Genomic DNA, 23,615 nt, shown 5'->3' on the forward strand with positions numbered 1-23,615 from the left:
GATCAGTTTGGATTTCGTAGAAATACTGGAACACGTGAGGCAATACTGACCTTCCGACTTATCTTAGAAGAAAGATTAAGGAAAGGCAAACCTATGTTTCTAGCATTTGTAGACTTGGAGAAAGCTTTTGACAATGTTGACTGGAATACTCTTTTTCAAATTCTAAAGGTGGTAGGGGTAAAATACAGGGAGCGAAAGGCTATTTAGAATTTGTACAGAAACCAGATAGCAGTTATAAGAGTCGAGGGGCATGAAAGGGAAGCAGTGGTTGGGAAGGGAGTAAGACAGGGTTGTAGCCTCTCCCCGATGTTATTCAATCTGTATATTGAGCAAGCAGTAAAGCAAACAAAAGAAAAATTCGGAGTAGGTATTAAAACCCATGGAGAAGAAATAAAAACTTTGAGGTTCGCCGATGACATTGTAATTCTGTCAGAGACAGCAAAGGACTTGGAAGAGCAGTTGAATGGAATGGACAGTGTGTTGAGAGGAGTATATAAGATGAACATCAACAAAAGCAAAACGAGGATAATGGAATGTAGTAGAATTAAGTCGGGTGATGCTGAGGGGATTAGATTAGGAAATGAGACACTTAAAGTAGTAAAGGAGTTTCGCTATTTGGGGAGCAAAATAACTGATGATGGTCAAAGTAGAGAGGATATAAAATGTAGACTGGCAATGGCAAGGAAAGCATTTCTGAAGAAGAGAAATTTGTTAACACCGAGTATAGATTTAAGTGTCAGGAAGTCTTTTCTGAAAGTATTTGTATGGAGTGTAGCCATGTATGGAAGTGAAACATGGACGATAAATAGTTTGGACAAGAAGAGAATAGAAGCTTTCGAAATGTGGTGCTACAGAAGAATGCTGAAGATTAGATGGGTAGATCACATAACTAATGAGGAAGTATTGAATAGGATTGGGGAGAAGAGAAGTTTGTGGCACAACTTGACCAGAAGACGGGATCGGTTGGTAGGACATGTTCTGAGGCATCAAGGGATCACCAATTTAGTATTGGAGGGCAGCGTGGAGGGTAAAAATCGTAGAGGGAGACCAAGAGATGAAAACACTAGGCAGATTCAGAAGGATGTAGGTTGCAGTAGGTACTGGGAGATGAAGAACCTTGCACAGGATAGGGTAGCATGGAGAGCTGCATCAAACCAGTCTCAGGACTGAAGACCACAACAATAACATATTGACCTATTACAATCCTGGTTGCAAATCTCCGATTTAAGATGCAACATGCTTCTCCAGAATCACCAAAACAAATTTAAATCTTAAATTTGAATCTCCTGTTATTGGTGTTACATCTTTCTGCATTTTAATACTGCTTCATAGTATTAACTTCGGGTATTTATGACACCACTGATCAGATACTTGTACTGAAAGAAGCCGTGAAACAGTGGCAATATTGTTTGTCAAGTTTCAGAAAGCCTATAACAGCATAAGCAGAGAAAAGCTGTGGAGAAACTGCAGAAGTTTGAAACACCAAAGAAAGCTACAAATCTTGTTAAAAGTTAGACTGGAACGCTTAAAGGGGATAGTGGAAATGGATGGACAATATTCTACGGCTTTTGATTTAAAAACAGAAGTCAGGCAAGGAGATTGGATATCACCACTCTTGTACAAAATAATAATACAGAAAGCACTGGATGCATCTAGGGAAGCAGGGGAGGGAATTAGGATAGGAATAAAAATGAATGTACAGGACTTTTTGGATGACGTAGCATTAACTGCTGTATATGTAGGTGAATTGAAAATACTGGCAAGAAAGCAATTTCAGAAAGTAAAAGAAATTGGATTAGAGGTAAATGACTAGAAAACAAAATTTGTGATGGTAGAAAGAAATTACAAGACAAAAAGATGGGAAACCATACAGATATATGACCAAATGTTTGAAGAAGTGGAAGAGGTTAAATATCTGGGTTTGAGTAAATAACAGAAATAATGATAAACAGGAAAAGCAGCATCCATAGTGTCACATTCATTCAACAAACTACTATCAACCAAAATTTTATCAAGAGGAATCAAAATAAGGATATATAAAACTATAATCAGACTAGTGTTACTACATGGGCCAGAAATATTGAGAACAGACAAGATTTTGCCCACCACACCTAGAATAGCTTTTCGTCACTCTCCCGATCTCCACAATTTCCTTGTGAGACACTATGCACCTTCTGCACTCATCTCCCCACCCTATGGTTCCTATCACTGTGACTGTCCCCACTGCAAGACTTTTCCTATGCACCCTCCTTTCAGCATCTATTCCAGCCCTGTAACTGGCAAAACATATACTATCAAAGCAAGAGCCACCTGTGAAACATGTCACGTACCAGCTGTTATGTAAACACTGTTCGGCCTTTTACATCGGCACGACTAGCACCCAGTTCTCAGTCAGGATGAATGGGCATAGGCAGAGGGTGTATAGAGGAAAACCACAATATCCTGTTGCAGAGCATGCTGTACAAAATGACAGTCATTATCTCGGTGCCTGTTTCACCACGTGCGACATCTGGATTCTTCACCCAGAACTCTGCAGTGGGAATTAGTGCAACAAGTCTTTGGTTCTCGCCACCTACCTGGCCTTATTTATGTTAATTCCTTCTGTCTCGGCATTTCTTCACGTTAGCTGTTCCTATCTTCACTTCATTTTAGTTTTCTAAATCTTTCATTTTCTGACTTTTCTAGTCTTTGCCATCCCCCTCCCACATCTGTTACATACAATGCACTTAGCTTTTCACTCTTATTAACTTGTGCCATGATGTTTTAGTAGTAATTATGTCTTGCATATTACCCCGTCTTCCACCTTTAAGCTCTCAAGTTTTCAAATCTTGTGCAGTGCAATCCCCAACAATCTATCTTTCCTGCTTATCCCATCTGGTAAGTCTCCCCTGACACAGGGTTCTAGGTGACTTTTCTGAACTGTACCTCTTTCCCTACACCTCTTCAGTCATTTTCTTTTGCCCCTCTTCTTTTCCCTTCAACTCGTCTGCCAGAAGGAGCCACTGGCTCCTAAAGCTTGTAAAAGTTAAATCCTTGTGTGTGTGTGTGTGTGTGTGTGTGTGTGTGTGTGTGTGTGTGTGTGTGGCACACACGCGCATGCACCCTGCCACCACTTGGTGAATAGATTTTTTTATCTATCCATTTACATCATATTATAAATAATTGATTATTTTTGTTGTTGTAAGTATACAGAGAGAAAGATAATGGTTTCCAAAAATAAAATCCTGCAGAAGATATCTGGACAAATTTGTGAGGGAGGAGGATGGTGAAGAAGAAACAACAGGGAGCTCAGGGAGGTATATAATGAACCACAGTTGCACAAGCTAAGACAAGGAGGCTACGATGGACCAGCCACATCTATAGAAGATTGAGAGAAGTGTTGGAGAAGACACCTGAAGAGCAAAGGCCTAACGGTACTGACCGGCCGCCTTGTCATCCTCAGCTCATAGGCATCACTGGATGCGGAGATGGAGGGGTACGTGCTCAGCACACGTCTCTCCCTGCCATATGTCAGTTTCCGAGACAGGGGCCGTTACTTTTCAATCACGTAGCTCCTAAGTTTGCCTCACGAGGGCTGAGTGCAACCGGCTCAGCCAACAGCGCTTGGGAGACCGGATCTCCCGAGGAGATCACGAATGTAAAATTAGAGAGATTAGAGCGCGCACGGAGGCTTTCAGACAGTCGTTCTTCCCGCGAACCATACGCGACTGGAACAGGAAAGGGAGGTAATGACAGTGGCACATAAAGTGCCCTCCACCACACACCGTTGGGTGGCTTGCGGAGTATAAATGTAGATGTAGATGTAGATGGTCACCATCCCAGTGCTAGCCCAGCCTGGCAGCACTTGTCTGTGATATGACGGGAACCAGTGTTACCACTGCGGCAAGGCTGTTGGTGTAGGCCTTTAGGCGAACCAAAAATAAGATGAAGGGACCAGGTGGCCAAGAATCTTCAGATGCTTGGAGCAATGGAAGAAGATGCCAAGGACAGAATGCTGTTGAGCAGTTTACTTGATAAAGCCAAAAATTGACTGTGGTTTGTAGAGTAGGGAGGGCAAGAGCAAGTATTTATGTCATATTATCCAGTGATATAAAAAAAATTAATAAATAATAAGATTAACTTCAAACACAAACTGAAATCATATCTGCTTGACAACTCCTGCTCCTCGTCTCATTCTCTCATATGGATATACCAAACATCCAACTTAACATGATAGCTTGAGCAAGTCTTGATGTAGTCATGTTTCTTACATGCTGGACTGTGTCCAAAGCGGATGGACATTGTGGCAATGGGACGTCCATTAGCTCCATCCATAAGAAAATATATTTATGAAGAATTCTGAGGACATTGCCTTTGACATTGTTCCAACAAATTTCTTTTATTGTTATGTTGATAATACCTTTCTTGTGTGGCCCAATGGCCATGTAAAAATGGAAGAGTTCTTGCAACAACTGAACAGCATTCATGACCATGTCAAGTACATGATGCAAATAGATGGTTATTTGGTTGATTGGGGTGGGGGGAACCAAACAGCAAGGTCATCAGTCCCATACCAAAGGTGACAGAAATTAAGGGAGGAACAACACAAGCATTACAGTACAGTCAATGGGGAAAGAAAATGTGCAAACAAAGAGGCAAAAAAAGGTTGGGCCAGCAGGAAGAGAAGGGGACATCCCAAAGGTGCTACCAGCACTGCCACTGACCCATCCCAGTCCCCACACCGTGCCGTGACTGCCACACAATGTGGCAACCCAAGGTGGAAAAGACACAAGAAAGGGGGAAAAAATGGCACAAAAGACCACACAAAATGTAGGGAAATGGGGGTAAAAACCTGGCCGGCATGGAGATGAGGCTGAAGACCTCCCAAGCTGACACCTACACTAACAGACACCAATTCCAGAAGGAAATTCACGTACATTAATCTGGGAGGACAAATCACTTTCGTGAAGAAAACCAACTGAGGATGGACATAATTGTTCAAGGATCATCTGCTAAACACCCACGAGAAGAAAGGTGAGAGCACATATTTAGTACAAAATGTCAAAGGGTGGCAAGAGTTCAGCAAACTATGGATCACTGTGGTGAGGGGTAAAGGGGGGACCCCACAACTACAAAGGGGGGGGGGGGGGACTCAGAGTAAAAAACCAAGGGTCAGCTTGGTATGGTTGATACAAAGATGGCAGAGAACGCTAGATTCCTGCTGGGAGAGGCAGCGTGAGGAATGCCACCCGGTGGGAGTCCGCTTGATTTCACAAAGTTTATTACTCAGGAGTGGTCTCCAATAGAGAGAGAGAGAGAGAGAGAGAGAGAGAGAGAGAGACTATTTTGCCATTATTTGACATATTTGTCCATAGGGAAATCATGGTGAATGTTGACTGTAGTATTTATTTTCCTTAAACGTAAACCTAGAGATTCAGACCGCCATTCTCTTGAATACAAACGCAATGTACTATTGTGTTATCTCGATCAGGAGGCTAAATTTGTATTAATACTATTTCCACTGATGTAGCAAATTGTCACTGCTGTATATATATTTCAAAACGTTTTATTCAAATATCCATTTTATAAATGTTTACAACAGGAATGTATTTATCTTTCTTATGAAATGACACCAGCACTGCATTGTACCAATCATCCTGGTAATTATTTCATTACACAGCTCCAGAGTATTTTCATTGATGTAACATCTGGTAAAATAGAAATCTCAATAAATACAAATTACAATCTGCTTTGCACTGAGACATTCTGGTTTTAATAGCGGCATGCACACAGTAAAGTATTTCAAGTACAAAGAAACCACATAGTGAAGGGAGAACCATTCCCATACACTGAAACAGCACCATCATACAAAGGAAAAGTATTGCCTTATTTGTTAATTTGTACTATTTTGTCCAGCACACATGGCAGTAGCAACACAACCAATTTTATGCTTCAGTTTCAGTAGCAGAGACTTTGGTTTCCAGGAAACACTGTCACAGCACAACCCCGATATCTGTTACTGAAGCACGAGACTGCTTTTTAAGCAATCACCGCAAATCACAAATCGATGCCTCGGCTCCGAAATATTTTATCGAGAGCCGCCTCCAGTGCAGCGTTGGAACCGCGCAGGCCCCGCACCACATCCCTCGACCACACGAAGTACTCGTGGACCCTTTTCTCTGACCAGCCATCTGGCGTCGCACGTTCCAGGTCCCTCAGATTGTACAGTTTGTCTGCCAGCTTGATCAACTTTGCACCGGGGCTAGATGTCGGTGCGTGCACCACCTGTAATTGCCAGGCAAAACAACTTTGTCAAAATTTACTGAATTAAAATTTAACACTTTGAGAGGAGGTAAAAACCACTAAAATTTCCCCTAGAAGGGCACGAACAATAACTGACACATTTTAAATTCAATTCAACTGTAAAATGTTATTTCAATACATGTACCAGAATATATTCATAAAACTTCAACAACTCCCTCCCGTCCTCTCCACATCTTGCAACCTCTTCCTTACTCTCCCCCTCTCTGTCTTCCTCTCCACCACCACCACCACCACCACCACCACCACCACCACCACCGTCCTCTCCTTTCCTTCCCTCCCTCTCCCTATCTCCTATATCACTGCTGGCCATGAAACGCCAAACTTAAACACATGCAGGTTTTGCAGGCTTTGTGTTGCCTGAGGCCTAGCCTCTTTGGCTTTGATCCTTCTCGGGTGTACCTGGCACAGCAGGACACTTCACTGAATATTGCAGTGTGGTATTTTTCAGTCCGCACAACTCTCTTCAGTTCGACAGTATCGTAGTGTCAGTGCTATTTATCCTTCGCTTTTTCTTCACGGTACTCGGGACGGTCACAGGTGCACAAAAAGAGGCATCTAGTGATGTCACAAGCCTTAAACAATGAATGGGAATGACAAGAGAGAGAGAGATGATAATTTCTGCATAAATGACAGGGATCACAAATTCGCTGTTAAATGATATTACAATAGCCTGCAGAACGAATTTAAAGATTTAGCTGACAACGAAAGAGCAAGTAACTACAATGATTGATAGATGGGATTTACTGATCTGTAATCAAGGAGCTGTTTTTGCTAAATCTGCAAGCATACAACACGTGAGGAAGTTGGTGCTACAAATAGTAAAATTTCTGAAGTCGCACACATTATTCCACTGTCAGCTGCAACAGTTTTCAATGAAATTGAACAAAGTGTATGGAGACTTTATACATCAATGCAAAGTATCTTGATTAAGTCAAGAGGCATGCCTGGAACAATTTTTCAATTTAAAACTTGCTCTTAAGGAAGGAAAGAGGAGTGCAGGAATGAAAATTAGAATGTCCGGAATGGATTGCAGACCTCGCATTTTAAGTGCACTTGATTGCACACTGTCCGAAGTAAGACACTGCAATGTGAGAAACAACTTGCTTTCTGATTTGATGGGGATGCGTTTAAAAAGAAAATCACATTATAGACGGGACACATTCTGTCAAACACAGTCCCATTCCCTAAGCTCACGTGTGTTGCAGAAAACATGAAGTCTGAAGAATTCATTATGGCTTTGAAAGAATTACAACAATAGTTTTCTAAACATTTTGAGATCACTGTCAATCACTCTTACATCTGTTTTTGAGACTGATTCCCGTCAAATGTGCTGATGATGGCGACATGTCTGATCGCCGAAATATTGTACCTGTTGGACACTAAGGACTGGCAGTACACTCACGGACTGTTCGAGCAAGAAATACGCCAGGAGAAACTGAATAATCACATAAATAAGTTATAATTACACCTGAGTGCAATTGTCTGCATCTGTCCATATGCTGACATTTTGTACCAGATACAAATTATATTATGTTTTCAGCACCATAAATAATTAAATTTGTTTATCTGTGTTGTTGGGAAATGTGCAGTATAAAACTAAGTCGCGTGCAGTGAGTCTGCCCTGCTACTTAAATGCAGTGCATTCACAATTTTTCCCTCTTCCCCCACCTTGCACTCAGACAGCATCACATGGCAGTGGGGAAAGTGTGCCAGCCAGCTTTGGGGGCTGTAGCACAAGTGGTAGGGTTTGGCTCATCATCTGAATTCTTGCTCTACCCTCTGAACTCTGTTTGTCTTGATGTGCAGCTACTGAATCATCTGGCGAAAGACCTACCTGCTACCCTTTTATTGTTTCGTGCATCTTTCCTTATCACCTCCCCACTTCTGTCTACTCAGGTAACTGCTTTCAATAATCGATGTTGAATGATTGCTTTATTTGATATATGCTTTACTCATATGTTCCATTGCCATCCAAAACAATGTTGTGGGGTGCAATGAGCATCTACAGATTGGTCAAATCATTCCATATATGTAATTCATAAAATGAAGTGTCAGAAACAATGCAGATACTTCTTGAACACAGTTGAAGTTGTTTGCTCGGACATGCCAGTCCTGGTAAATACTAAAAATGAACAGAGCAAGTACTCATTGTTAACTGATATTAAAATGTGGAAGGCCACCAACATCTTAATCTAAAATGAAATACTTTTCTATATACTCTGAAGTGCTCCACTGCCTGATAGTATTTATGTAAGTCATAGACACATGTAACATACATGACATTCATTTCTCTCAACAGGGTACTAAATATCACGATTTCAGGAAGGATATCTGAGCTTATGGGCACTAAATATGGTCTGGTTTGATGAGAGACAGATGTACAAGGTGACTAGTAATGGATTTTGCAAGAAGTTTTCCAAATGTTTGTTGATTTCCTGCAAGCACACAAAATGTTTCTACAGCAGTTAGTTTTCTGTTAGCATAAGCTGGCCACACCCGAGTGGATTGTAGCGTTGGACCACAGATACTTCCGACTGATTCTGCAAACTCACAGGCCCTGCTTGCACGTTAGTGGAGACGCAGTCTTCAAGCTGTTACCTGCAGTTTTCAGAACAAGTGATTCTGCCTCCACAGTGTAGCACATACAATCAGACTAATGTTTTCATGTCACAGCAATTTCAATTGATTCAAGTATGGTGAAATGATGGACCAATGAACACATGTGGTACCTGACCCACAAACATTACACAAATGAGAATGTAAAGAAACAGGGGATACAAAGAGATGAAGTATTTCTATATGCTATTCCAGCTGTGGACTAAAACCTAATAAAAACTAAGCTACAAAATTTTAAAGAAGAGGAAAAGGAGCAAAGGCGATGGAGGATCATGTAAACCAACAGTATGATGAGTGCCAATAAAAAGTCTCACACACTATGTATCAAATCACAAACCTGGTCCAATACTCAGTAAGTTAATATTTTGAACACTAAAAGACAATGCAGAATTATATCGAATGCTGGAAATCAAGATACATGGCTTCAATTGAGTGCCTTATTCTACAGTGCTCTGGACCTCGTGGATGAACAGCGTGAACTGAGTTTCTCAAGATCTCTGCTTGAGGGCTTCAGCCCGATTTATATAGACGAGATTTTCATTTTCTGAGAACTTTACAACGTGTGAGCATAAAAAGTGTTTTATAATTCTACAACAGATCAACAACACTGATAGAGACCTATAATTAGCACATTATGGTGTAACTTGTCACTCTGGTAAAATAATGTGTTAACCAACATTTATCTAGACGTCTAATGATGAGTGCGATAGCTGGAACCATTTACTAGTTAAATAGTTTAGATCCAAAAACTGTTAAAGGTTTCTGTCATCTTTTTGCATGTGAAAGAGTATGAATGGATTTCGGACATCTTCAAGGTGAGACAGTGATGATAGTATTATCATGAATTGCAGTACATTCAGACATTGCATTTGTTCTGTGCTACAGTGTCCTGTGTTGGAAAGTGGGATGTGACATGAAGTAATCAGTGTGTCATGACAATGCTGACTACACCACAATGAACAAAAGACTTTCAGAGATCTGCCAAAACTGATTCTTTCTGTTGTATTTTGAACTGTCAACTGTACAGTTACATTGGGATTGGGAGTCAAGCAATTCTGCACTGTTTCTTCTAAAGCATTGTTTAATGTGTAGAGTACTCTAATTGACCTATCTTCATTATCTGTCATAATGATTGGTGGGAATGCAGCCGCATGCAGTAATAACAAATAAAATAGCCTCAGGCTGCAGTGTATAATCATCTCGAAGCCTCATCCTCAGTTGCACCTGTGCCCACAATAAAAATCTTTTTTAAGATTACATACATTATTGCACATAGAACATAAAATAATTTATTGCAAAGTATATGTTGTAACTTATCCAGTTGACCTGTCTTAAGGTATGTCTTAATATTTACTCATGGCCATTATAAAGGCTGATTTAATATCATAAATGTTTTTAAAGGTTGCCACGAGTTTCCCCAAGTGAAATTGCCTCATTTTTCCAGACAAGTTCTAGCATTTTTCCCTGACAAATTTTGAGATCACAAGAGTAAGTTAAGACATAAGTTGACAATCTGTCTTTGCAGCTTCAGTACAAGAAACAATAGTGCAAATGAGGAAATATCTAAAAAAAAAAAAAAACTTGCTAACAGATGGTGTTTCCTGATGTGAGCAAAAATCTTAAATACTAACATCAACGTCTTTCGTAATGAACTGTTTTTAGATGGTCAAAGAAAGTCAAATGGTATATGTGTTTCATTAAGTCCACTGATGTTATCTTATTTCAGTAAAACAAAACACATTTGGTGACAAAAATACGCATTTCTTTGGAGTCGCAAGACAGACTTAAAATACTTTCACTGATTTCAGAAACAACCTCAGAAAAAAGAAGGCATCTTGAAAGAAGTGTATAAGGCGGGGAACAATTGTGTAAACCAACACTGTAGGTGACCGCCAATAGAATGTTGGTTCTACTGTTTGTTATTATCAGTTTTAGACCCACTATGTTATACCTATTATTTGACATGTATTGTCTGATCTGTATTTCAAGAATTATACGAGTACATAACGTACAAATCAACAGTGACTGACACAGCCTTCTTCCTCTTCTTCTTCTTGTCCATACTTTCTACCATATAAACTACTTTTGAAGTTCCAAAATGTTCTAAAACAAATAAAAGTCTATAAAACACCACACTGTACAATGTGCTTGTGGTGAAACAGTTGCAATTCCTGAAACCCATCGCCCATGGCCTCTGGCCTGCTGAGGAGCACCACAGTCCTGGGTCCACCCATCATGAAAATCCACTGCATTACGCCACACACAAACAGACCCAGCCTGTGGGCAGATCGGCAAGACTAGATCTGACAGGCAGGGTGTGCACAGTAGTGGGAACCAAATGGCTTCAGACCAGCAGGCCCGATCCAGTACGGATACCCACAGAAATGGCCTGCAGTTTTGGCCTGTCACAGAAATCCACTCGTGTGGCAGCTTTTCACGAGCCACAGACAGCACATTGATGAAATGAGACCACAGTGATCAATCCGCGCAACAGATAACTAGTTCAAATACTCTGAGAATCAATAATAATGAGGATAGGTAGCAACCGACCATACAGACGATTGTTGAGCCACAGACAGGCATGTAGAAATGATCATCACGCTCTCACAACTGTATTTTCAGTCACAGATTTTATCAGAAAACGAGAGTGCACACACATTCACTCAGACACAATTTGTGCATACATGACCGCTGTCTCCAGCAGCTGTGTCTACAGTCTCTGAGAATCAGATCCAAACAAACGACTCCTCACACCTCCCTACCTCTCGTTGGCAGCTGCTAGGCTAATGGCAAGAAGTGGTGGCAGCGCTGACTGCAAGCTGAGGGGAGTGGTAGGAAGGGGAGAAGCAGTAGGAATGAGGGAGTAGGGAAGTGGTGAACATACTCAGCTGCACCCAGCCAGTGATGATGCACGACACCTCAGAAATTGCCTGATATTCCCCGATTTCCCAAACCTGTAGCAGCCCTGGTTTTTCTAATACAGTAGTTATACTCCCAACACATTTAGGTTCAATTCACCAGAAAAGTGAGTAGTAACAATGTGTAATGTCAACAACGTGAGGCAGAAAATACAAGGGGCGATCAAAAAGTTTCTGTTATAAGGCCGTACAGGCCAGAATTCGTATGCCAATCGGGCAATACCTCCACAAGTAAATGACCTGATCATTCTACCGATGCACCAAGTTGAAGATATTCATTTTGTAAAACAAGATGTCATGCTGCATGAAGAAGTCTGTCACTGCCTGCTGCCCATCCTCATCCTCCAGGAATCATTGACCCTTCAAGGTTTTTTTTTTAAGGGATCACAGATGTGATAATCACACGGAGGAGAGAGCAGGACTGTAGAGCACGTGCTCAAGTGTCTCCCACTAGGGATTGCGTAACTTCTGCGTTAAGACATTTGCGACATTGGGTTGCGCATTATCATGAAGCAGCAGAACCCCTTGTCGCAGTTGGCATCACACAATGGTGGTTTTCAACAGACACACTGCCCCTTGCACATTCTTCATTCTCTGATGACTGTCTACTGGTGTTTGTTCTCCAGCAGGCAAGAAAAGGACACTATGTTGGTCCTCCTCATGTGCATTTGGTAGTAACTCCACCACAGTTCACGTTTCTGTATTTACTGCATACACACTGGAATGACACAAATGCCACACTGATTCCTTGCCTAAATGTCAATGTTTATATACTCACATCAGAGTTGCACATGTTGCATATATGCTGCAGTAACACCCTCAAACAGAAACTTTTTAATTGGTTTCCTTTTGACATTACTTTAGGTGAATACTAACAATTTCATATTTCAAACGTGTAAACCTGTGGTGCATACTTAGTCATCATCGTACCTCAGTGTACTTGCACAATTAATATTTATTCGTGGCCAGTGTACAGGTCATTGGCAACACTGTAAAGTTGTTTTGTACATTAGAGAACAGCTATGCACTCCCAATACATAGAGGTTAACTTCATATTGAAATTAAGTAATATCAATGCGTAATGACAAACATTTAAAGACAGAAAATACTACAGAACTAGTAGTGATATTCACTATTACTAATTATAATCCCTTTATATTAGGATTTAGCACAGACCTCTAACCTAATCTTGAGAAAGGTACACTGGTTAGCTGACAATGTATACTCTGCAAGAAATTATGTTGTATATGCACTGATGTATGTAATAAGAAAAAAAATGTTTTTAGTACGTACACAGATGCACCAGGATGAAATATGAGGCATCAAAATCTATTATCAATAAAATTTGTAACGCCATAACTACAGCCTGAGGCTATTTCATTTATTGTCACTACTGTGATTGAGTTGAAAAATATATGGGATACATATCTGAGAACTGCTGTATTAATTTAGGCACGTGGTGGTTGTACTAAATTTTTGGCTTCCAGCACTTACCGTATAGAATCTGAAACAGCAGCCCGATCCTTTTAGTATCCGTAGTCACAAGAAATAAAATGTGAGCTACATAATATCTGATAATCGCAGCTCACTGACAAATTGCCACCACAGGGGAACATCACATCACCTATCAGGTGGTATATCTTGAAAAGAGGACTGACCTGCACTTTTTAAAAAATACTAAGTTCCCTTCATGGCTCCAGTGACCTACGATAAAATACTGCTAGAAGGGGAGAAAGGTCTTCTGCTTATCTCAGCAGAACAGGTTATCTCATCTGGTCCAGTTGTCTTTCTGCTGCTGACCAGTTTTACCCAATGTTTTATTCCACAATCCTTTATCTCAATATCCACTATTTTGGGATTAATGTGACAACTGAAAGGAGGAACTGCATTATGGTTTTCCGCGGTGAAACAATTTCTGAAGACCGAGTTCAGTATTTCACAGCCTTCTGTCATAAAAAAAATCACACACAGGATATAAAGAATGCACTTCGGTCATTCTACAGAACATAATTAGCTTTATGTTACCTGCTGTCTCTTTCGTTCCTCCTTTGGTAAGCTTTTGTCGTCTGTGACTTCCCGTACAAGAGATGTCACTCTCTGTCCAAACAGCTCCTCAATTTCTTCAAATGATGTGTCTGTATCCTCAACGGTGTCATGCAGCAGAGCGGCCATAATGACCTCCACATCTGTGACACTACCTTCATGTGTCAAGATGTATGCTACACCTGTAATATGGAATGTTAGTTTTTAATGCTTCAATTGTAGTGCACATTCTAATGTGCTTTCATGTATAAACTAAGAGACATATGAAGAGATTTTCTACTAGCTATCCGTTTACAGCTACATCCATACTTTGTAAACTATTATGGAGTGCATGGCAGAGACCATTTTGCATTGTACAAATTATTAGGTTTCTTCCTGACCCCTTCACATATGGAGCAGGGGAAGAATACTGCTCAAATGCCTCTGTACACACTGTAGTTAATCTTGCCCTCATGATCCCTACACGAGAGAAACATAGAGGGCTGTAATATATTGTTAGATACAGTATTTAAAGCTGGTTCTTGAAATTTTGTAAGTAAACTTTCTTGTGGGCACTTCCCATCTATCTTCAAGATTTTTCCAGTTCAGGTTCTTCAGCATCTCTGAGACACTCTCCCCTTGATGAAACAAATCTGTGGCCATTATTGCTACTCTTCTCTGTATATCTTCAATATCCCCTGTTAGTCCTATTTGGTTTGGGTCCCACACACACTTTAGCAGAATTCCAGGATAGATCAAATGACTATTTTGAAAGCAATCTCATTTCCTAGTATTCTAACAACAAACCAATCTCTAACACCAGCTTTACATGCAGCTGAAGGCTACATCATCATTCCATTTCATATTCTTACAGATTCTTATGCACAGGTGTTTGTACTAGTTTGACTGTAATTGTTACTTGTTGATATTATCATAGGATATTAGGTCTTTCTCATTTTGTGATGTGGACATTTCTGAATATTTAAAGCAAGTCACTGGTCTACGATTGCAACAGCTATGTATATTTAAATGACAAAATTTAACCTATTGTCATTGTTCATGTCTTCTCAAAAGCATTTGAGCATGTTAATCACAATAACATTTGAAGAAACTTGAAATTCTGTTATTAAAGGTTATCTGTCTTGAGCTGACTGCAATCTAATTCAAAAGAATTATACCAGATGTGTTTCGCTTTTATTTACAAAGCATCTTTGTGGTAGTCTGTAAATTGGATCATCTCTGTGGTAGTCTGTAAATTGGATCCACATGTTTGTACATTTGGTGTTTCTTTACATAATCTGCTCCTTCCCTTCTTGCTAGCAGTGGTTGGTGTCTACTGGCTTCATTTCATATCTGCACTTGGCAGGTTTCAGCATTATGTACTGTTTCCTGCGCTGCACTATTTACAATTGAGTTTCTCAAATGTATTTCATTCTTCACTGGGCACAGTGCAGCGCAGGAAATAATGCAAAATGCCAAAATCTGCACAGTGCATATATGAAGTGAAGTCAGTCGATACCAACCACGGCTAGCAAGAAGGGAAGGAGCAGATTATGTAAACACCGTAAGTAGCTTGCAGGCCAACTTTATAAAGAAACTGCTGTTTTTAACCTAAAACAATCAAAAAAATATACAAACATGTGCATCCAATTTACAAAACACCACAGAAAATGCTTTTATTTACAAAGCAAAGAGTGTCTAGTATAATTCTTTTGAATTAGATTGCAGTCAGCTCAAGACAGATAACCTATAACAACAGATGTTAACAGCTGCTGAGGAAGATGGCCATACAAACAAACATATTATAAGCTTGAAATTGGTTGGTGCAATGAGTAACTGCTTTCAGTCATATTTCACTTGCTACTGCTTCCTAGTATATACAGGGTGAGTCACCTAACATTACCGCTGGATATATTTCGTAAACCACATCAAATACTGACAAATCGATTCCACACACCGAATGTGAGGAGAGGGGCTAGTGTAATTGGTTAATACAAACCATAAAAAAATTGTGTGTGTGTGTGTTTTCCCTACAAGTTCGTTGAGAAATGAATTTCATTCAAATTATCTACTGCATTTGTTTGCTAAATTAACATGGTTTCTTTTATACAAATGCTTAGCAGCAAAAACAAAGTTCTGTCAAAGTAGATTTACACCATTATTTTACTTCCATTTATTATTCTAATGGCTTTCTTTTGAACTTTAATCATACTGAATACTGCTGGATGGTATGTGTCTGAATATAAGCATGTTTAACAGTTTCCATACTAGTGCATGCCTGTAACACACTTAAGCCATAGTATCTTAAACTTAGCTAACTACTAACATACTCAGTATCTTTAATCCATTTCAGTTTGTCTCGCAGCCAAATGCCAAAGAATTTTGTTACAGGGTACTTTGTGCTTGATCGTCCTCGGGGAAAACAATGGATTTATGTGTAATCTCAAATGGTTGGGTATGAAAATTCATTGCAACAGTCTCACTATTACACATAATTAACTGACTGCGGCCTGCCCAACTGATGATTGTTGACTACATTCTTCATAAGGCAGTACATGTATACAGAGGTAGATACGGTCCTCTATACAGTAGTAGGCCTAGTATATGTTTTAGCAAGGACTGATACTTACGGAACCAGTATCATCGAACTGTGGCATCAGTTTCAACACTTTGGCAGGTATTGCCCCTACAGGACATAGAAAATCCTTTCCTGCATATGGTGTGCAGAAGTCATGCCTTTCTACGTAGTGGATTCACCTACTTCTGATCTAGATTTACATTTCGCTGGCGGTTCTACAAATAAATATACAAACAACATGCATAGCGCATAATCAGTCAAATAAAATTAACTCTCCCGAGTCTATTAGTTTTGGACACTGTATTTTTCATGGACAAGAGTATTATTTCGGCTCATTACGACAAAGTTAACGCTATTTCATAAGACCGACAGAGCCTGTAATATAAGTAACTCAAAACATTAGTTTTTTTCCTTTTTTCTTTTTAACTTTTGCTGTTGTGATTCTGTAAGAACAGTGCTGTATGGACGCCGACAAACACATATGCGAGAGAAATACATAATGACAGTTCATACCGACAGGATGATTGATATACGGAGTTTTTTCTGGGTCTTTCCTTCTCTGGTCTTTATGTTTCACCGCTGCAAAATTGGTGCATTGGATAAGTTTAGCGGTAACATCACCACTTGCTTCCTCTCCTCTCTTCGACATGTTCAAAGAATGCAATTTGCAGTTACAGTACATTGACGCTGCACAATAACACCAAAGACCCTACCAACGAATTTCAACTTCAGGTGCGTAATCAAGAAACACTGCCCCAACTAGAAACTCAAACAGTTTATTGATGACTCTTTAGGATAAACAGTTTTGTGTATCTTTAAATAATCGCTAATACATACTGAAAATACGACACTGGATCTTTTAACATATCAATCTCAATCTGACTTTCTTCAAATCGAGTGCGTGGAACCGGGACGTTCAACACGATGGTCGAAAATGTTTGCTCAATGCCTTGACTTATAATGTCTGAACTGAAAGACCTCTGTAAGTAGGGTCTTTCATTCGCACACGGTTCAACAATTCTTCTTTGTTCCGCGGTACTATTGTCGACTTCTATTCATGTTGGGCCCCGGTTTCCTTCGCACAGCGAGATATGGGCGTAGAAAGGATGTCTGCGCTTGTATGTGATGGAGGTTGCTGAGTTACATCTTTGGTGGTGACAAACGTGTTTGTTGTCAGTGGGAGGTTTACGTGTTTGATGGATTGGATGTAAACGAAAATGGTGAGTTGATGGTTAATTGTCATTTAAGTTTGTTGACTTACAACACACATGAAACGTAGAGCTGACTCGGTTTACCTGTAAAGATTGCCAGTTTATAATAAACTCTACCAGATGTTATGAATATGATATGTGTATTTTGAGTTCTATTCTGAATTTTCCTTTACTTTTTCATATTAAGGACCAGAACATCCCAATTGACATTCATACGAACAAACTGTTGGACTGGATGATAAGCAGACGACACGTGAATCGCGACTGGCAGAACCATGTTTTGACTGTAAGAGAAAGAATAAACAACGCTATTCAAGACATGCCTGTTCATGATGGAATTGCGAAACTTCTTTCAGGATCCTGTAAGTGAAACAACTTGCCCCACAATCACAGGGTCTAGTGCAGCAGGGGATACAACCCTTCGGCTTTGGACAATGACGTCACAAGTCGCCAGATAGCAGTTTACCATTTTCGCTTTTGCTGTTATGTTTCAGTTTCGTTTTTTACTGATTGCTTAATAAAGTGGATCTGTTTATTCTATCTCGTGAGATTTTTTTTAAAAAAAGCCAAAAAACACTTATCAGCCACTGAAGGGAGCTACAACACTAAGAAGAATCGCTTCTCGATTGGCGACTTGTGACGTCAATGTCCAAAGCCGACGGGTTGTATCCCCTGCTACACTAGTCCCCAATCACAGCATGATTTCATGTATGTTGGTAACTATCATTGCTGGCATGGCATTTTTTCACGACTGTATCGTGCCTTTTCGATATTGTTTAATATGAATAATCCCAGTCATCAGACGGGGCCCGGTCATTTGTTTGTGATTTATTTGGCCTTTCTAATAACGTCTACATTTTGTGTTGCAGATATTTAACATGTCACGTTCAATGAATTATGGATACAATTTATGTCTGACTGACGCTAAATATGTACCTGAATAACACACGATAGTTCACTTGTATGTTAATATCAGCCAGTAGTGTGGTACTGATCATGGTACATTTACATCTACATAGATACTCTGCAAGCCACTTTATGGTGCGTAGTGGAGGGGACTACTAGTCATTTCCTTTCCTGTTCCACTCGTAAATAGAGCAAGGGAAATTTAATGACTGTCCTTATGCCTCTGTTACGAGCCCTAATTTGTTATGTTCTCTGCCCTTACCCCCAGTGTATGTTGGCGGCAGTAAAATCATTCGGCAGTCAGCTTCAAATGCTGGTTCTCTAAATTTTCTCTTTAGTGTCTCTCGAAAAGAACGGCACCTTCCGTTCATGGATTCACCTTTTTGTTTCCGAAGCATCTCCATAACACTTACATGTTGTTCAAACCTACCGGTAGCAGCCCGCCTCTGAATTGCTGCAGTGTCTTTGTTCAATCTGACCTAGTACACATCCCAAACACTCAAGCAGTACTCAATTGGTTGCACTGGCTTTCTATAAGTGGTCTCATTTAAGAGTGCTTAAAATTCTCCCAATAAACTGAAGTCGACCATTTGCTTTCCCTATCACAGTTCTCACATGCTCATTCCATTTAGTGTTGCTTTGCAGTGTTGTTCCCACATATTTAAATGACTTGACATGTGTCATGCAGGACACTAGTAATACTATATCTGAATGTCGCAGGCTTGTTCTTCATATTCGTCTGCATTAACTTACATTTTTCCACATTTAGAGCTAGCTGCCATTCACACTAGAAATTTTGTTTAAATCATTTTGTATCTTCCTACATTTACTCAACTTCGACACCTTACCGTGCACCACAACATCATCAGCAAACAACCACAGATGGCTGCCCACCCTGTCTTCCAAATCACTTATGTATTAAGAGGACACCAGCGGTTCTGTCACACTTCCGTGAGGCACTCCTGAGTATACCCTCGTCTCCGATGAACACTCACTGTTGAGGACAACGTACTCGGTTCTGCAAGTGTTGCCCAGACAGTGCACCCTTTTTTTTTTTTTTTTTGCCTCTGCTGAAAACAATGCTACGAATGCGAAATGTTATGTATTCATTATTTGAATTTTCTCCTGAGTGAGCGCGCCAAGTTTCTTTCACTTCTGACAGATAGTGTAGTTGCAGGACAGTTTCAAAATAGCATCTGTAGGTGTCGTATGTTACAAGCAATGTGCCATCACTGAATTTCTCACTGCAGAGAAAGAAACTGTGAGGTATATTCACAAACGCTTGTGCAAAGCATCGAGAAGTACAGTTCGTCACTGGGCACAGAGGGTGAAGACATCAGAAGGTGGTTTCGCGGAGCTCCACCATTTGCAGCGGTTGAGGAGACCATCCGTGGCTGTCACACCTGACATGTTGCAGCAAGCTGATGTTGTTATGTCATTAAAGAATACCATTCATGGGAGACATTTTGAGGACGGTGCGGAGGTGATTCATTTGGTGAAGCAGTGGCTCCGCCATCAGGACAAGGACTGGTACCGACAGGGCATACATGTTCTTGTTTCGCACTGGAGGAAGGCCATAGAACGAGATGGAGGTGACATGGAAAAATAGGGTGCATAATTCTCATTATGTTCAGTAAAGAATTATTGAAGAAAAAAAATGTGGTGCATTACTTTCTGGACAACACTCGTATTACTTCAAAAGTCATCGACTGCTCGCATATCTGTGAACCTATTCCATGTGCTTGTACCTTCATTAACAGCCCGCAAAGGGCACTGTGTCAAATGTCTCCCAGAAATGTAGAAATATGTCGTATGCCTGTTACCCTCCAGCCATAGTTCACAGTATATATGTGAGGAAGGGTAAGCTGAATTTCGCATAAGCAATACTTTCCAAAGCCATGCTGATTCGTGGGCATAAGCTTCCCAGTCTCAAGAAAGATTATTAAATTTGAACTGAGAACATGTTCAAGGATTGTGTAGCAAACCAGATTTGGGGTTATTGATCTGTAAGTTTGCAGGTCTGTTCTTTTACCCTTCCTATGTACTGGAGTGACCTGCAATTGTTTTCCAGTACATATTGTAGTACTTTTACTGAGACAGAAGGGGGAAAAGACTGAATATACAAGAGGGGTAAAAGGTAACATTACAAGATACAGAAGAAAAATGGAGTACAAAATGACACCTAAATATGGCAGCAGAAAGCAGTCATGAAAGAGGAGAAACCTTTCACAGTGAGAAACTGTGAACTACAGAGAAGAAGATAGAAAGAAAGAAATGGGCTACTCATCATTGTTGTTTAGTCACATGAGGCATGCTGCTATCAGGACGCATTGGCCAACTTTACAACACATTCAACGTGGCTTTAAAGACATGATTACGAACATCAGCTCATATAATGAGATCTCTGCAATCCAGGAACAATAATTCAGTCTCAAATAGTGTGCTGTCTGTATCTTTGAAAATGCTTCATGATTATGATTTCGTCAAGTATGCTCTAGTGTAATAGATTAATATTATGAACATTTTCCAAAACTCCCTGTTATGGTTTCTGAATGAATAGGTAGATAGCTGTGATAACATTTGTTGCCCTTCACCCATGTCACAACTCTGTTATGTTGTGTGATGTCACTGAGGCATCGTTGAACTTTTCCCTAGAGAGAACCTTTTTTTTTTTTTTTTTTTCTTTTTTTTCCCCAGAGCTGGTATTTGTTGTTGGCCTGTCAGTGAGTTATTTAGCATTGGTAGTTGCAGGCTGATTGTGTTTTTGGTTTTGGAACTGCTAGTTCATAATTTGAAATTTATTCATTTGTGGGATTTGATTTTTTGTGTGTGTCATTTGTTCATAGGTATGGATCTGACTGTTAAATTTAATAGTCATGTGGTGTTAGTGGCTGTGATGGGTGAGGATATGGCTGCAACTATAAAATTTTTACATTGTATGGTCTAACTGCGGAGTATGTTAGGTGTCACCAGTGTGGTGAAATGATGAAACTGACAAAAGCTCCTGCTTCTCAAACCAGGGATCTGTATAAGTATAGATGCCATTGTGATAATGCTTGGAGGTTCATTAGTAGGCCTATCTGATTTGAGCAATCGAGACTTGCCATACAGGATGTAGTTTTGTACATACCATTGGTGTTATTGTTCTTCTGTTTGGTTTTTTGTGTGTGAGACAAGTGAGAGTGATAGGTGTGTCTTGGACTAGTATTCCTTTTGCCGTGAGGTGTGTACTGAGCTTTTTTATTTTAGGAGATCTTTGAGAGGTCCTAGGTAGGTTGTAAAAATTGATGAATTACAGTTTGGGAAGCTAAGGGTGAGAGGAATGATTGTCCTGTGGGGAACTATTGTTTCTTGGGGTGGGTGTTCTGATGGTTTGTAGGATGGTAGGGATGCATACTGTAGTTAAATTGGTGTAAGTTGATCCCTGTTTACAGTAATTCACTGAAGAAAGTGTAATTCACTCACCAAAGGAAGCAGTTTGCAGAAATCATGTTTGGTGACTTCTTGAGTAATGCTCATCAATGTTGGGGTGACTGTGAAGTAGACTTAATAAAGGAGGCAAACGAGATGCTAAGAGAAACAGAAAGTTTCATTAAGCCCCTATTGGTTTGTTTATAAGTGTGAGAGCATTACAGAGATGCTCCTAAATACACGATCCAAAAATGCCATTGCGCATCGCGGAGAGGTTTACTGTCCAGATTTTGATAGCATACATTTCTCAAAGAGGCAGTCAATGTATTATGTCTTCCCACATCTATATTTCAAAATGGGCTTTCGTGTGATACTCCGAGAAATTAGATCTTGGTGGAGGGTCTGTAGCAGTCATAGCTTCCTGCATTTTTCGTGAGTTGCTAAGGAAAAGGGGAAATGATAGTGATATGTAAAGCACCCACTGCCGCATGTTGTGAGATGACGATGTAGAGTGTAGATGTGTTGGAACCTGTAACATTTTCAGGGTGACAATTTTTCTATAAAACTGGGAATTCTGAGAGAATTACATTTTACTCGGAAAAACTGGGGAAATCTCAGAGAATTCTGTATTTTTAATGTAGCATTGTAATTTAATTTCACTGTGCTTTATAAATTTTTAAATACTTAATATTTCTGAGTGTGGTAGTTATATGAGTATTATTTCACATAAACTAGTGATGTTTAAAAACTGGTTTTTAGACTGGTAGTTATTGATTTGTATGTCTTAGCCATGAGGAAAGAAGAGGCGTTGTTGTAATGTCAGACACCCCCCCCCCCCCCCCCCCCCGCCTCCTCCCCCCAAACAACCAAACAAATGTTATATCATGAAAATAGTTGTACTTCTTCTTATTGTGTATGTTTGATTTCAGTGACTGGTTTTAAGTCAGGCTTTTTGATCATATAATGGGTCAAGGCAGATGAATTATATCTGTAGGTTCAATATTTCCCTGATTTAGGTTTTTCGTGGTTTCCCTAAATCATCTCGAGTGGATGTTGGAATAAGTCCTTGGCCAGTTCCTTCCCTGTATGAAGTGACTGAATGGCATTATTGGCCGGCAGGTGCCATGTGACACAACTTTGGTGACTTGCAAATTCTTGTGATGAAGATGAGATGAAATGATTAGGACACTACAAAGACCCACTCCTCGAAAAAAGAAAATTTCTGACCCAGTAAAGAATCAAACCTGAAACTTCACTGTATATGTGTACTGTCTATATACATCTTGATGTATGAAACAGTGCTCATAAAACAAAATTCACCAAGGACATGAATACCAGCCATGGCAGTCCTGCTTTTTATAGTCACTGTGTTACTCGGGCACAGTATTCGTACTGTGTGTACATATGGCCCTTCCTTCATATAGCTTTATTTGGGCTTTGGTCTTTGATGTCTTTGGGTTCATATTAATCAGCTTAAAGTTCACATTCAGTGTGAATGACAATTCTGTGAAATCAATTTTACCTTTCCAGATCTCCTGAAACTTTTTTGTTGAGTCCATTTCTATCTTCACAATATCACTTTCATAGATAAATTGCTCACATACCACTTTTCTGAAACCATCATGCCTGTTTTCCTGCAGTTGGCTTTGA

General features: G+C 40.0%; 2 protein-coding genes across 2 annotated transcripts in view; one reads left to right on the forward strand and one right to left on the reverse strand.

Annotated features, from left to right (window-relative positions):
* Nucleotides 1–5,724: 5,724 nt before the first annotated feature.
* On the reverse strand, nt 5,725–17,094 carry LOC124718976 (guanosine-3',5'-bis(diphosphate) 3'-pyrophosphohydrolase MESH1). The gene is made up of 3 exons (XM_047244647.1): nt 16,951–17,094; nt 13,863–14,062; nt 5,725–6,264 (listed from the first exon to the last, which is right to left on the reverse strand). The coding sequence occupies exons 1-3, from the start codon at nt 17,084–17,086 to the stop codon at nt 6,037–6,039; spliced, it is 564 nt and encodes a 187-aa protein (XP_047100603.1). The 5' UTR covers nt 17,087–17,094; the 3' UTR covers nt 5,725–6,036.
* Nucleotides 17,095–17,385: 291 nt separating this feature from the next.
* Nucleotides 17,386–23,615, forward strand: part of LOC124718879 (CDK5 regulatory subunit-associated protein 3) — a 65,289-nt gene continuing 59,059 nt past the window's right edge. Inside the window, exons 1-2 of the mRNA XM_047244516.1 lie at nt 17,386–17,657; nt 17,836–18,010. Coding sequence (XP_047100472.1) covers nt 17,655–17,657; nt 17,836–18,010 — 178 coding nt within the window. The 5' untranslated portion in view covers nt 17,386–17,654. The remainder of the gene's footprint in view (nt 17,658–17,835; nt 18,011–23,615) is intronic.

This window comes from Schistocerca piceifrons, chromosome 10, assembly GCF_021461385.2.
Source record: "Schistocerca piceifrons isolate TAMUIC-IGC-003096 chromosome 10, iqSchPice1.1, whole genome shotgun sequence".
NCBI classification, from domain to species: Eukaryota; Metazoa; Arthropoda; class Insecta; order Orthoptera; family Acrididae; genus Schistocerca; species Schistocerca piceifrons.